We start from the raw sequence: 14384 nt of genomic DNA, 5'->3' as shown, positions 1-14384 counted from the left end.
CACAATCGAACGAAACTTTCACACGTTCATTTTTAGAGGCGTAGTTTGCCAAAGAACAAACAAAATTAAAACATTTTAAAGTTTTAAAAATTTCATATTAATCTATTAATAGTCCCGATATCGCGATTTTTCACCCCAAAAACATCCGACCACAATAGGCACAAATAACTTTCATCCCACCATAAAACCAAACACATTGCATAGACATTGATCTCACCTTTCCCATGATGCCTCGCTTGCTATAAATTTGTTGGGGAGTAAGGGTTTAATTCGGCAAAAACCGATATTAATATTCATGACTTATCGCGATAATCTTTGAAAGTCTCTAGTACCCTCATTAAAAATCACATTCGAACGAAACTTTCACACGTTCATTTTTAGAGGCGTAGTTTGCCAAAGAACAAAAAAATTTAAACATTTTAAAGTTTTAAAAATTTCATATTAATCTATTACCGGTAATAGTCGCGATATCGCGATTTTTTACCCCAAAAGGGGTAGTTTGTCAAAGAACAAATGCTACTTATTGAAGATAGTTTCCACAAATATAAAAGATATATTACACTTATTTCCACGCAACAACAGAAATAAGCAAACATACTTTTAAATTTGGGTTATTTTTTGTTGTTCATTTTTTACCAATTTAAAAGTTTACAAAAAATATTCTTACCAAATATTTGTTCATCATGTGTTGTTGTTTTTTAACATTGTTTGCAAAACCAGGGTTCGTCGTTGTTATCAATTGCCCCTTGAGGAACGTGTGTTTGAACACATTCCCTGTGGAACCATTCCTTACAACTGCTGCATTCTATTAAGAAAAGCGCTTTGTTATCGGCTAATCTACAATTACAGTAAATGCTAGTGTGTATAGCTAAAGGTTTTCTTGCAACAGAACGATTTAAAACTATTTTCTGAATGTCACTGCGCAATGTTGCCTCTTTAAATATTACCTGCTCTGGTTTGATGCCGGATAGTATTGCAACTGCAAAAGCTATTGCAAAAGGACCACAATTGGAGCTTCCCTTCTGTTGGCATACCTTGGGAAATTCGAATTTAATTTTTTTAAATTTTTTAAGTAGACAAGTTTGGACAACTTGAATAGATCGTCCGAGTTATATTCGCTATAATAACTGTCGTATAATTGTATGGAATTACTCTCCGTTGAAAAAATGTTGGACGCCGTTACCCAATGGTTTGAATGAACATTTATAATTTGAACAAATTTTCCGACAGGACAATTTACTGAAGGAAAATGAAACGGTGTTTCATAAGCATGAATGCTTTGTAACCCTCCAATTTGAGGAAATTGTGTTGCCATTATATGCATTACCGAATCAATATGCTTATCGCTTAGCCATGTGTCTTTTGACAATAATTCAAGGTGATCATTTTGATTCATGGTAAAACTGGTTTGATATTTTACACCACAACAACGGCGTCCCCAGGAACTAACAGGCAAATTGGAATTACAATCGTGGCCCTTATTCGTGTTTTTGATTGTCGATTTTCCGCGTTTGTTCGGACTAGAGCTTCTCAAACCCTTTGAAGGAGCTTGAAGATACTTCCCAATAGTCCTATCTGGCCCTGTGGTTCTTGGCTTCTTAGCCCAGCTTTCCTCTTCCTGTGGCTGGACGACTGCTCTTTTACGTTTGGACTTTTGCGCCAGCCTTATATTGTCTCTGAACTCTCGAACTAAAGCGACGCTCTGATCGTTGTACACTTGTGCAAATTTTTTTTAACTCCTGCTGACTCTTTCCACGACCCCTTGTGTCCTATTATCTTTAGATAAGTTCTGATCTGCACTCCTAGACAACTTATTGAAAAACTCGGATGCGCGTTTATACGAATCGTCCGTTCCATGCCGGCCCAAGTCGCCTAGCATCAAACCTGTCCAAAGTGCAATTTTTGGCAAACAATTGACAGCAAATTTTTCAATAAATTCTAGACAATAAAATTCGTTATGATAATTTGCCTTTTTATCCTTGACTGCCTTTCCTGCTCTGCTGAGGGTTTTACTAAAATAGCTGACAAATGGGTTTGTTGAAATTGGGGTTTGGTCATTTTCAAGTTCGCTCTCCCCCGCATCCCTTTCGGCAAGAACAAATTGTTGAGAAATATCATCTTTGCGTTCACTTTTGGATTTTAACCAATTCCAACTTATTTTTACCTGCATTTCATTTTTAGATGTAAATAAAATTACCATGTGAAACAAAATATTGTTTATCGCATCAAGAGATTCCGCGCACATCAACAAACCCATCACATACATTGCCTCTTGCCTTCGTTTAGGAAGAAGGCCACAAAGGCTTTTCATATTCTTCATCGTGTGACTGCCACACAAATGAAGAAAGGGCTTGCTAAAAGTCCTATCAGTTGCTTTTCCTGACACCACATTAAAACAACGGTCTAAATAGGCTTCCAAATCCTCATTCATATAAACTGACAAAAGCGATCGAATAATTGCCATGCTTCCATCGCAAATGATTTGACGCACAACGGTTTTTCCAACTAACTTATTTTCGTCCGAATAAAACATTTTTAAAAAATTCGAAATGGAAACGATATTGTGACTGTTGGTCACGTATGTCGCAACAGCCAAAGGGGCTTTTCCCTTGTTTGGGTGGCGCACAGATATTTCATACGCGCAATAGGGCGCTTTTTTTTCCGAAGCTTTAATGACTCCCCCTGTTGCGTCAATGTACATAATATCCGTTTTAGTTCTTTCGTGAAAAATGCGTAAATTATCCAACGACCAAAGCATAAGGCTACTTGGAATGCTTGAATGAAATCGAATGGTCCCTGGTAACGCGGACTTGCTTTCTGCACATTTCTCTGCCTGCGCAACCTGCATTGCCTTTATCGCGTCGGTCTCGTTGCAGGAAGGAAGTTTTATTTTATTTCCCTCTGCTCTCGCTTGTCTCAAAACGTTATAAATAGGCGCGTTATCGCGATTGCCTGACTCTTCCACTTCGTCGTCCAACTTGTCTAAATTTTTTAAGTTAAAGCGGCGGGGCAAAATGTTAGCCAACTTTTCCTGCATGGCTTTACTTCTATCACCCTTCAACCTGCAGGCAACGATATCGCCTTTTCTGTGCTTTACATCGCCTGTGTAGTTCACCTCAAATGTTTTGTCGGTATTGTTTCGCAAATCGATACTAGCTTTACAAGTGCAAAATTCGAACGTACAGTACGCTTTACAATTAAAAGCACGGGTTTTATCATTTTTTTGATTCCAGAAATGTCCTGCAAAGCCAAAACTACAGAACGGGTTACTTTTTTTAAGTGCTTGCCGAAACACGTCAACCCAATTTTTATCTGTAAAGCTTCGACCAACGACAGATTTTTTTAACGGAACCCAATCGGATTCAGAAAGTTCAAACGTATGTTGTTTTAATATATCTTTTTTAGGGACCCAAAACTCGCAACTACTATTTTCAGACAACGCTGACTCATTTCCGTCACAAGACGACACATTGCCAATATAACCACTTTCATAAAACACGGGTATAGCACAAGGCAAATTATCACTGATATCAACATCCGAAGCATTGCTGCTGTTGCCACAACTGCCCTCGTACAACACAGCGCCATTTGTACTACAACATTCCACAACGGACTACCGCTCCTGACCCAGCACCTTGTTAAATTCATCACCATGTTTAGCAAAAAAACCCTTAAGCTTACGAACTTCATCTCTAATTTGTTTTTTTGTAATTTTTTTTGTTTTCAGTTTACCTAACAAAGTTATCCAGCTACTACCACACGCAGGATCGAAATCGAACGATTCAATGGCGACCTTTATCGACTTTATCTTATCATCATTCGATACTGTACTAAGGGCACCGCCATAAATTCGTTGAATCTCTCTGCAAAAATAATAATCTGTTAAAGCACTCGTGGGTTCGAGCTCATTGTTCGATGGAACAGAGGTCGTTGCTCCAACGGTCCTCTACAAGAAGACAGAGTTAGACGATCCAATCTAAACTACTAAAGTATTGAGGACAATGTAGAGTTGAACCACAGCACTTACCACAGGCTTGGAGTCCTCCTGTTTTAGCCCGCTGGTCGAAGGAGCACATGTCCGTGCTCCAACGGACCTCTAAAAAAAAATATAGTTAGATGACTCAGCACACCTACTTTGACAACCAAAAGTTTTGCAACAAAACTTACCGCAAGGGTGGGTGTGACTTTTCTTGACCTCCTTGAACCCACGACTATCCACCCATTTTCCTCCCCCTGAAAGTAAATACATTTGTGATTTAAACTAAGCATTGACAGATGATTAAAGTTTTGCAAAAGAACACACTCACCCCAGGGGTAGGTACCTTTTCCGTTGACCCGCTAAACGAAGGAGCAGATGCCCCTGCTCCAACGGTCTTCTACAAGAAAATATAGTTAGATGATTCAGCACACCTACTTTGACAACCAATAGTTTTGCAAAAAACACTTACCGCATTGGTGGATACCTTTTTCCTCGGTCCGTTGGTCGGTGGAGCAAATGTCCGTGCTCCAACCGTCTTCTACAAGAAAATACACAAAGCAGTGTTTAAAAATTGTTAATTACACAAGCTTATTCACAGACATACCACGTTCGCGGGAAAACCAAAAACCAACTTCGATACAACGGACGATGCTTTATTCCTTGGTGCCCCTGGAACGATTGTGATTTTTAATGAGGGTACTAGAGACTTTCAAAGATTATCGATATGTCATGAATATTAATATCGGTTTTTGCCGAATTAAACCTTTACTCCCCAACAAATTTATAGCAAGCGAGGCATCATTGGAAAGGTGAGATCAATGTCTATGCAATGTGTTTGGTTTTATGGTGGGATGAAAGTTATTTGTGCCTATTGTGGTCGGATGTTTTTGGGGTGAAAAATCGCGATATCGGGACTATTAATAGATTAATATGAAATTTTTAAAACTTTAAAATTTTTAAATTTGTTCTTTGGCAAACTACGCCTCTAAAAATGAACGTGTGAAAGTTTCGTTCGATTGTGATTTTTAATAAGGGTACTAGAGACTTTCAAAAATTATCGCGATATGTCAAGAATATTAATATCGGTTTTTGCCGAATTAAACCCTTACTCCCCAACAAATTTATAGCAAGCGAGGCATCATTGGAAAGGTTTACTCTTGCGCTACTCAAAAATATGAGTTTCAACCTGGGATGAAATTTTTAATTTATTTTTTATGGCGAATATTAATATTGAATATTAATATTTTTTCGAATATTAATTTTTTTTTCAAAATCTAAGAAATATAGTCCATTCTCAAGACGGTGGTAAAATTTTTTTTCGAAAAAAATATACGTAATTAAGTTTATTTTGACGTTGAAATAATCTGCCAGAAATTATTTGCTGACTAGCTTTTGGTACATGAGTGCCAACAGGAACTTGCAGTTGCACATTTCCGCGTTCAACCGGTAACCAAGGAGTCGAACCGTAACCGAACCTGCAAGCAAAAGCGGTTCACTCACTCATCTCTATGAAACCTGGATAGCGCAATGGGATGGTTTCCACCACTAGAGGCGTTGCGTGAGTCAGATAAACAGTTGCGAGCGCCTATCTTTTCCAATGGTTATTCGTTGTTTTCAATTACGTGTTTTCGCGCTTTGTTTTTGTAGAATCTATTGTGAAGCTAATTATTCGTTTTAAGTTAACTTTAATTAATATCTATAATCATTTTTTATTCGCAATTTATTCAAATACTTGGAGCGAGAAGTTGTTAAACAGTACTGTTACAACTTTAATTTTGTACTTAAAATAGGGTTTCGGTTAAAACCAGGAAGCATTTGCGTCAACTTTAAATTATAAATAAGATGTAATTAGAATATTTAAGGTCAGCTAGTTGCAAACAAAGCTGAAATAAGCATTTTTATGATGGAATATTGTAGTTTTTGTGGTACTGCTGTTTTTTAACCTATAACTTTGCATTTTGCAAGTTGTTTCATTCACACTTTTTAACAGTCATATTTAATTCGAAAATATATCTTCTGTATAGTATTCTAAACGACATTGTATTGCTTGTGCATTAACTTAAAATTTTCACCAAATATTTCTTTTGTACTCAACATTAATTTAACATTTTTTGATACAAGATACCTCACATCTTAGGAAAATATTCCAGTGATACACTTATTTTAAAACAACTAACTATTTGTACTGTTATACTGTTTTGAAATAGGTGTAATTTTGTAAATGTTGACAACATATAAACTTTTTACCAATTTACCTTTTATTTTCTTGTTTAATTACAAGTGTCATTTGCCTTTGTTTTCCTTATTTATGGTTGTTTTTTTATTTGTAATACAACAGAGTTGCTGCTGTGTGGAAAATAGTAATTATTTGCAGAGATTTTGTATTATGGAGAAGTTATTTATGCACGAATATGTTTTCCTAACAGAGTAACGACAATAAACAAACAAATGCACTGGAATGTGATAGTATCCTACATTTTGCCATTTGAACACCAGTTAGTGATGGATTGGGCATCTGGTGATCTGGTGGCCAATGTTTGTTAGTGGATGACACAGACAAACACCATATAAAACACAGCAACTAATTCAGGACATCCATGAGATATTAAAAGCAATTGAATAAAATACATGATTCTACTTATGCATATAGCTTCAATTAAACCTTGCTATTACCTGCTGCTGTTACTATTATACGAAAATAAATGCTAAGAAATGTTGTTGTCAGAACAGCGTTACCAACCAGCATAGTTAAATGTACATAATAAATACATTAACTAGACTGATCAAAAAGGCCATTCCAAAGATTTGTATATCATATAAGTTGATTTTACCTAACTTGACGTTGCCTTGTTGCACTAAAAAAAAATATTTTCTGGTGCCAGTAAAAACGAAGTATATTTCTATCAGCACAGGGTTGGACTTAAGCACTCGCCCGCTCGCCAATGCGAGTGCAAAACGCTCCGGGCTAGTGCCGATTGACACCCATACTCGCCCGACTGGCGATTGGCTTCGGCGAGAAATTTAATTAGTAGGTGAAGGACAACTTGTGTTAAGCACCACTACTAACGAAATATTACTTAGGGCCAGTTATTTCCTTAAACACTAAGGCGCTAATGCATTTAACACTACACACATAATAAGGTTAATCGAAGTCACGTTCGAAGCTCGTAATAAGGACTCTTTGTCCCCGTTTAAAAAATGACTTAGTTATGAGGTTGATTGTTTACCTTAAACGTTGTTACTTTTTAAATGTTTAACCCGGCCGCTGGCGCATTTGAAAAAGTTTATTGGACTGGCGATGCACCCAGCGATAAGACTTTACTTTTTTTGTATTTATTAAATTGTTTGTATTAGAAAATTATAAGCAATCGCTGAAGTTTTTGGTAACATTAAGTTTTAATAATATTTGTAAGCAGTGTTTTTAAAGATGTTTTAAGCGACCGAAACGGCCTACTTAACACTACGATATTTCAAAAAATATCGCCTACGCGCAACTATAGCTTAGAGTTGGCAATTAGTCTACGTAAGTATGTTGTTGCGATCTCTTAAAGTTCATATCGGACGTCGGTCAACCAAGCCAAAGCTTAAAATATAACTGTCTGTAAATCATTTAGTTTGCAATTATTGTATGTTTAGATACGAATCGAAACCATTGCAGACGCCCTTGGAAAATTGTAACGACCCTCTATTAGGCAGCACAAAACCTCGGGTGCATGTGGTTGTTAACTGTGCGAAAGAATGGTTTCGTTGTAAATTTACAATTATTTTATTTAGTCATTATTTGCTGTTCAATCAGTAACCACTTTGTTAGGCAAAATGTGGTGTTTTGTTTGTGGCGCGAAGCAACCTGCGTTAAAACGTCCTTTAAGCACAGAAAAACCAGAATACGAATAAAAAGAGAGCGCGAGGATTTTTAGAAAAATGGAAAACAGGCTGGCCGTGGCTACTAAGTTATTAGTGTTTTATTTTCACTAAAGATTGTTAAAAATATTTCGGCTAAAAAACATTGTTTTAAATAAACGACCAGATTTTTATAAAAAACTAATGTTTACGTACAGAAACTATAAGACAGCTTAACTATAACCCTAGAAATTATCGCGCTAGGACAAAAATTTGCACACTGCGTGCCAACAAATTTGGCGAGTGTTATTTCGTCCGGGCGAGTGCTGATTGATAGCCGCTCGCCCCCCTGGCGAGTGCAAATTTCACACAACGTTCGAGGTTTAAACATTGCTATGAAAAGAAAATCGATTTTTAATTTTTTACGTCGTAAAAAGTGTCACGTTGCCCTTTTGCAGGAAACCCATGGTAGTGCTAAGCACGAAAAGTTATGGGGTATGGAATGGGGAGGGGAAGCGTTTTGGGCGCACGGCACCTCAAGCACTAGAGGGGTGGCAATACTAATCGAGAAAAACTTATCCTATTCCGTCTCAGGCACAAGGGTAGACCAAGAAGGTCGATACTTAATGGTTGAAATTACAATAAATGCAACCCCAATAGTAATTGTTAATGTTTACGCACCGAATAAGGACGATCCAGAATTTTTCATCAATTTATTCGCCGTACTTGACAGCTTTTCCGATGCCCCAATAATCATGGGAGGGGACTTTAATCTAGTTCTGGACAATGTCCTAGATCAAAATGGAAGTAAAAAACATCTTAACCGAAAAGCAAGAGAAAGTCTTTTGCAATATATGACACATTACAAACTAACAGATATTTTTCGCCACAAATTTCCAACCGTTAAAAAGTTCTCAAGGCTTCAGAAACTACCAGCGGCATCATCGCGTTTAGATTTCTTTTTAATTGACGGATCTCTCGTCGAAAACGTTAAAAATGTAGACATAGTCCCCGGTATAATGTCCGACCATAATATAGCATATAGAAAAAAAATTAAAATATTATCAAATATTTGGTCCGCGAGGGGTCTCTCTCTTCTCGGAAAAATAACAGTTATCAAGACCCTCATGATTCCAATCTTAACCTTTAAAATGAGTGTTTTCCTGGTTAATATACCCAAATGCTTTATCTCAAAAGTTAAACGAATCCTCTACATTCTTATGGGGTCCAAATGGGAGAGGGTGAAAAGAGAGACTTTGAGTGCGAGTATTGCAAATGGGGGGCAGGAATGATCAATATAGATAATTACTTGTTATCCTTACATACGAAATGGATCTCTAAACTACTTGAAAAAAAAGGCGGAAGTTGATTGGAAACAAATCGAAGGCCCCTTTATCCAAGGTAAAAGATTAGAAGCGCTTCTTAATGGGAACATAGGAACAAACAATGCAATCACAAGGCGTATACTTCCTATGCGAACGTTACGTTGCGCAATAACGGCGTGCAAACAACTCTTGGAAATTATAGATCCAAAGTCAAACAGCCGTCCGCTTTGGCTAAACAAAAAAGTAAAATTCCGCTCAAATGTTTTTTTTATGCCATCACTTATAGATTCCAATATAATTTTTTACCAGGATTTATTGAATAGAAACGGCGAGTATCTACAATATGACACATTAGTAAATAAATTTAACTTTATACCTAACAACACAGATTTTGTCCAATTCATAAAATTAATATCGAGTCTCCCAGAAGAATGGGATTCGCAACAACCTTCCGATCGTATAGAACCCAAACATTAAAATTATTTATCCAGCAGTATAACTCCACCAAATCGGTTTACGAAAAAATACAAACAACAATTCTCTTACCTCCAAAAGCTCAATTAAAATGGCACTGGACCTTAAATTGCGGGAGTGCATCGTGTGCCATGGGAAAAAATTTACCGCAGCCTCTACAATTCAACAATCGAAAACAAACTAAGAAGCTTTCAGATAAAGCTTAACTTGGGCGCAATTGTTACAAATGACTCCCTTCATTTGTTTGGTAAAACCGAATCTAACCAATGTACTTTTTGCAAAAAGGCCACGGAAACCCTGTACCACTTGTTTTATTTGTGTCCTGTTACGTGTCTATACTGGGAAAACGTGAGTGCGTGGTTAAGTACTATACTACGAATATCGTGTGTTTTTTCCCGCGAGCAATTACTCTTTGGAGTACACAAAAACGAACCGTGCAAAACATTTGTGAATTGTGTCCTTTTATGCGCGCGATATGTTATTTATCAATGTAAATATGCCGACACTGTCCCGACTATGTTAAAAAGAGGAAGTATGACAAAGCACAAAAGTAAATGGTCGTTAGCTGCTTGCGAGCTTCACTATTTTGATTTGTTTTTCTTGTTTGTGTTTTTCGCTATCTATTTTATTAATAAAAAAAAAAAAAAAAAAAAAAAAAAAACGTTAGGACCGCTATGATCGCTAGGATCGCTAGGATCTCAAGGATCGCTAGGTTCGCAAGGATCGCTAGGATCGCAAGGATCGCTAGGATCGCAAGGATCGCTAAGATCGCTAGGATCGCTAGGATCGCTAGGATCGCTCGCTAGGATCGCTCGCTAGGATCGCTAGGATCGCCAGGATCGCCAGGATCGCTAGGATCGCTAGGATCGCAAGGATCGCTAGGATCGCAAGGATCGCTAGGATCGCAAGGATCGCTAGGATCGCAAGGATCGCTAGGATCGCTAGGATCGCTTAGATCGCTCGCTAGGATCGCAAGGATCGCTAGGATCGCTCGCTAGGATCGCTAGGATCGCTAGGATCGCTAGGATCGCTAGGATCGCTAGGATCGCAAGGATCGCAAGGATCGCAAGGATCGCAAGGATCGCAAGGATCGCTAGGATCGCTAGGATCGCAAGGATCGCTAGGATCGCTAGGATCGCAAGGATCGCTAGGATCTCTAGAATCGCTAGAATCGCAAGGATCGCAAGGATCGCTAGGATCGCTAAGATCGCTAGGATCGCTCGCTAGGATCGCAAGGATCGCAAGGATCGCAAGGATCGCTAGGAACGCAAGGTACACAAGGAAAGCATTTTTCAGTTTGTAGTTAGTCCAGCATTAATTGTGGCGTGCGGTAGAATAAATAAAAAAAACATTTCACCCAAGAAAATGTTGCAGATAATTGCAACGTTTGTACTACTCAACGGCACACTTTTAGAAAGCGTTGACATGTCCAAATTTGAGCTGAATGTGTAGTGCAATGTAGGTTTTGATATTATAAATATTGTTAGGTTTGTTTTTCATTGCTTTTGTTTGCAAACTATTTAATTAGCTGTTAAATATTAGCTAGCTGTGCTAAAAAAGATATAAAAGTATTTCTAAGTGATATAGGAATTCTCATGCGAGGTAAAATAAGATCGATCTTGCCTTAACCGTAGCCAGAAACGTAATAAAAAGCTTTCAATACAAGGCGGAGAGGCTAAACGATTTCTTTTGTTTAAAGCATTTTAGATGAATTTCCGTTCAGATAGTTTTGGGGTTATGCCTTTATAACATTCAGATTGATTAACCGGCGTGTAACTGATGCTATTATTTCGTCACAATTGCTGTATTAGCTATAGCCTGTCGCTAAAATTCAAGTTTTTTTATCTTGTGTTGTTACAATAGCACCTTAAATTAGGATAGCACCTTAAATAATACTTGTTCGATGTATACCAATTAGGCATCTATTTTTTGGCAGTTTAAAAAGGCCCCAATATTTGTATTTTTACCTGTTGTATGACAACAGTTAGCACAAAAGTTTTTAATTCAAAAATTGACGAAACATTTGTGTGAACAAACAGCTCTGCAATAATTCATAATTCTTGCGGTCTTATTAACAACGCAACTTTTAGTGTGTTAATGAATTATGTCACGAACTTTTCACTAAAAAAGCATGTTCTGAGTTGTTATTTATTAATTTCGCTGTATTGGACACTCTCAAAAAGGTAACGACAAAATTCATTTAAGTAACATTCTAAAGGTAAACCTAATAAATTCTAACGCACCTACTGCCAAAAAAATTGAATAACACAAAGAATATTTTTCTTTCTTTTTTGAATTTCTACCAAAAAACAACGTGATTAAAAAGATCGCATACGCACAAGTTAATTAAATATATTTTGTTTAAAAGTTACTACAAAGTCAAGGTCGTGAGGGTGATTTTTTTGTTTCCATCTGAAATATATATGAAATACGTATTGGTTAACAAACCAAATTTGAAAGAAGTTCAAACAAACTCTGCATTTTATAGCCCCAGCCTTGCAACTGAAAGAGCGCGCGCACAGTTAACCATCCAAATAAGGGGGACCTACTCTCAGTTTAAGGGTTTGCACTCAGTTTAGGGAACTTACCCTCAGTTTAAAGCAGTGGTTGTTAACCTTTTATCATCCGCGCCCCCCTTTGGTAATTTTCTCAGGCCTTGGCTCCCCTACGAAAAGCAATTTGGCATTTTTCAATTAAAATCACTGAAACATCATGAAAATAGCGAGGGGTAATGTTCGTCGCGCGAAGCGCGAAAAAATTGAGTTTTATTTTGTCGTATTGGCTAAACTGTAACTCAAGAGGCGTTTCGCATTGGGCACACAACAGATTGCTCGTGCTAGACACATTGATTTTATCGAGATGATTTTGATAAACGTGATTGAGGGCATTGACTCCACAGTTGTAAGGTTGTATGATGTCGAGCGCAAAAAAATGTCAATCGCAAATATTAAACATTGCGTTATATGGTGTTTCAAAAGACACACAATACAACGGCAATATTGCAAAAACAATATAGTTTCGCGCAAAAAAAGTTCGACTCACCCTGTTGCTATAGCCTGTTATCATATATAAAATATGGATGAAAAATAGTCCGAAAGGGCGCTAGCTTTTATCGTTTATCTATAAGTTAATTTAATCGGGCGGTGATACCGTCGATGATATGCGTATTACAAATAGACAGAAAACCGGTAACGGCCCTGAAAAAAACTTAGAAGTTTTGCAGTTTTAATGTTAAAGTTGGCAAAAAACAGAGTTTGTATGTAGGAGTTATGCCTAACCCAAACGAAACCATTAAAATCACTACAAAAAATTAAAATATTGAAGTCGATCCCCCCGGTTAAGAACCTCTGGTTTAAAGGAATTGCTCCCAGTTTAAGGCACTTATCCTTAGTTTAAGGACTTACGCTTAGTTTAAAGGACTTGCCTTCGGTTTACGTATAAAACTATGCTCAAATATGTCCGTACAAAACAAATCTGCTTGTTTCGTTTAGGTTTGTTACAGATAAAAAATAATATATTACTGAATAACTCAAGACAAAGTCACAAGTTGAAAGTGGTGATATAAAAGTTGACCAATACAACTATTGTGCTACTATGATAATATTGAATCAGGTATGACGTAGTCCAAACATGATTTTGAGCATATAGACCTAACAGAAAAAAATATATATCTATGGAAATAACACAGGGTATGAAACCTTATTTTCGTTTAAAGGGTTTAATTTTTAGCCACATTGTATGATTAGAAATATATATATCCTCAAAACCCTTCTTACGTGGCTTAATTAAAGCTCACCTAATATAAGTAAAATGTTTCTTTTCTTTATTTCTTTTATTAGCACAAATGTCCGGGAGTCTTAATTGCTGTTGTAATTAAAACTTAAAATATTTTAAATTTATAACAGTATTATTAGAGGGTGTGCTAACATTAATTCGCAACAGATCATCTAATGTACCTGCCTAGGTTTTCTGTTAAATTTGTCGGCTCAAAGTTGAAACTTATTCAGCATCACGAAACACAATTTGTAATTTTGTTTTTACTTTTGGCGAGCATTGTTTTCACCCGGGCTGTAAGAGCCATTATAAACATAATGAAGCCAAAATTAGACAACTAACCCAGAGAATTATTGGTAAAAAAATGTTTAAATTGTTTCTTAACAGTAAAATAAACACGCCGTAAATATTGGATTGTATTAAAAACTGCTTCTTTTATGTGGACGTTCTTAACCAACTTTCAAACAGGTAAAAAAATGCGCCTGATGTGGGTGTTGTACTTTTCTACACAAATTCATGATTTTGTTTATTGTTTTTAGGCGGCGTACAACGGAAATGATTTTCTTCGGAATATTGCCACTGCTAAAGGCTTACTACCCGAACAGCCATTTTTTTGCGATACGCATTCGACGTTTGATTTCCTTCCAGAAGACCCGTTTGCTTCTGCTATTTTAACCGACTAAGGCTTGGCAGAAAAGTGGACACCTCTTCTTACCAGCGCAGACGGTAATTGCCTTTTTAATGCAGTATCAATTTGCCTCTCAGGCTCAGAAAAATTATCAGCTTTCGTCGTCCCCCAAACCAGAACATGTCCGTAAAAATCAATTACAGGCGTTCAGAGATTCAAATTCAGAATCGCTATGTACGGAAGATTTGGAAATTTCCAGTTCAAGTTTTTTTGAAATTGTGTCTGAAAAAGAGGAAAATGAGACGTCGGCCCTTCAAGGGCCCTTTGAATTTGACTCATTTATGTCACCGAGCCAAGCCGTAAA

General features: G+C 37.1%; 1 protein-coding gene across 1 annotated transcript; it reads right to left on the bottom strand.

Moving 5' to 3' along the window:
* Positions 1–988: 988 nt before the first annotated feature.
* Positions 989–13699, bottom strand: LOC146148569 (uncharacterized). Its single transcript, XM_083388069.1, has 7 exons — positions 13660–13699; positions 4449–4517; positions 4168–4233; positions 4028–4096; positions 2165–3156; positions 1560–1702; positions 989–1034 (listed from the first exon to the last, which is right to left on the bottom strand). The coding sequence occupies exons 1-7, from the start codon at positions 13697–13699 to the stop codon at positions 989–991; spliced, it is 1425 nt and encodes a 474-aa protein (XP_083244195.1).
* Between the last annotated feature and the right edge of the window lie 685 nt (positions 13700–14384).

Source organism: Ascidiella aspersa, chromosome 4, assembly GCF_963924565.1.
Source record: "Ascidiella aspersa chromosome 4, kaAscAspe10.2, whole genome shotgun sequence".
In the NCBI taxonomy this organism is placed as follows: Eukaryota; Metazoa; Chordata; class Ascidiacea; order Phlebobranchia; family Ascidiidae; genus Ascidiella; species Ascidiella aspersa.
The sequence above is the reverse complement of the archived record's forward strand: the minus strand, read 5'-3'. Positions and strand labels throughout refer to the sequence as shown.

Coding starts and splice junctions, on each gene's coding strand:
- LOC146148569 (XM_083388069.1), bottom strand. CDS start 13,699: ATGGCTCTTACAGCCCGGGTGAAAACAATGCTCGCCAAAA. Junction 4,518..13,659: donor GAAAACAATGCTCGCCAAAA/GTAAAAACAAAA, acceptor ATTTTCTTGTAG/AAGACGGTTGGAGCACGGAC. Junction 1,703..2,164: donor CATCTAAAAATGAAATGCAG/GTAAAAATAAGT, acceptor TACAACGATCAG/AGCGTCGCTTTAGTTCGAGA.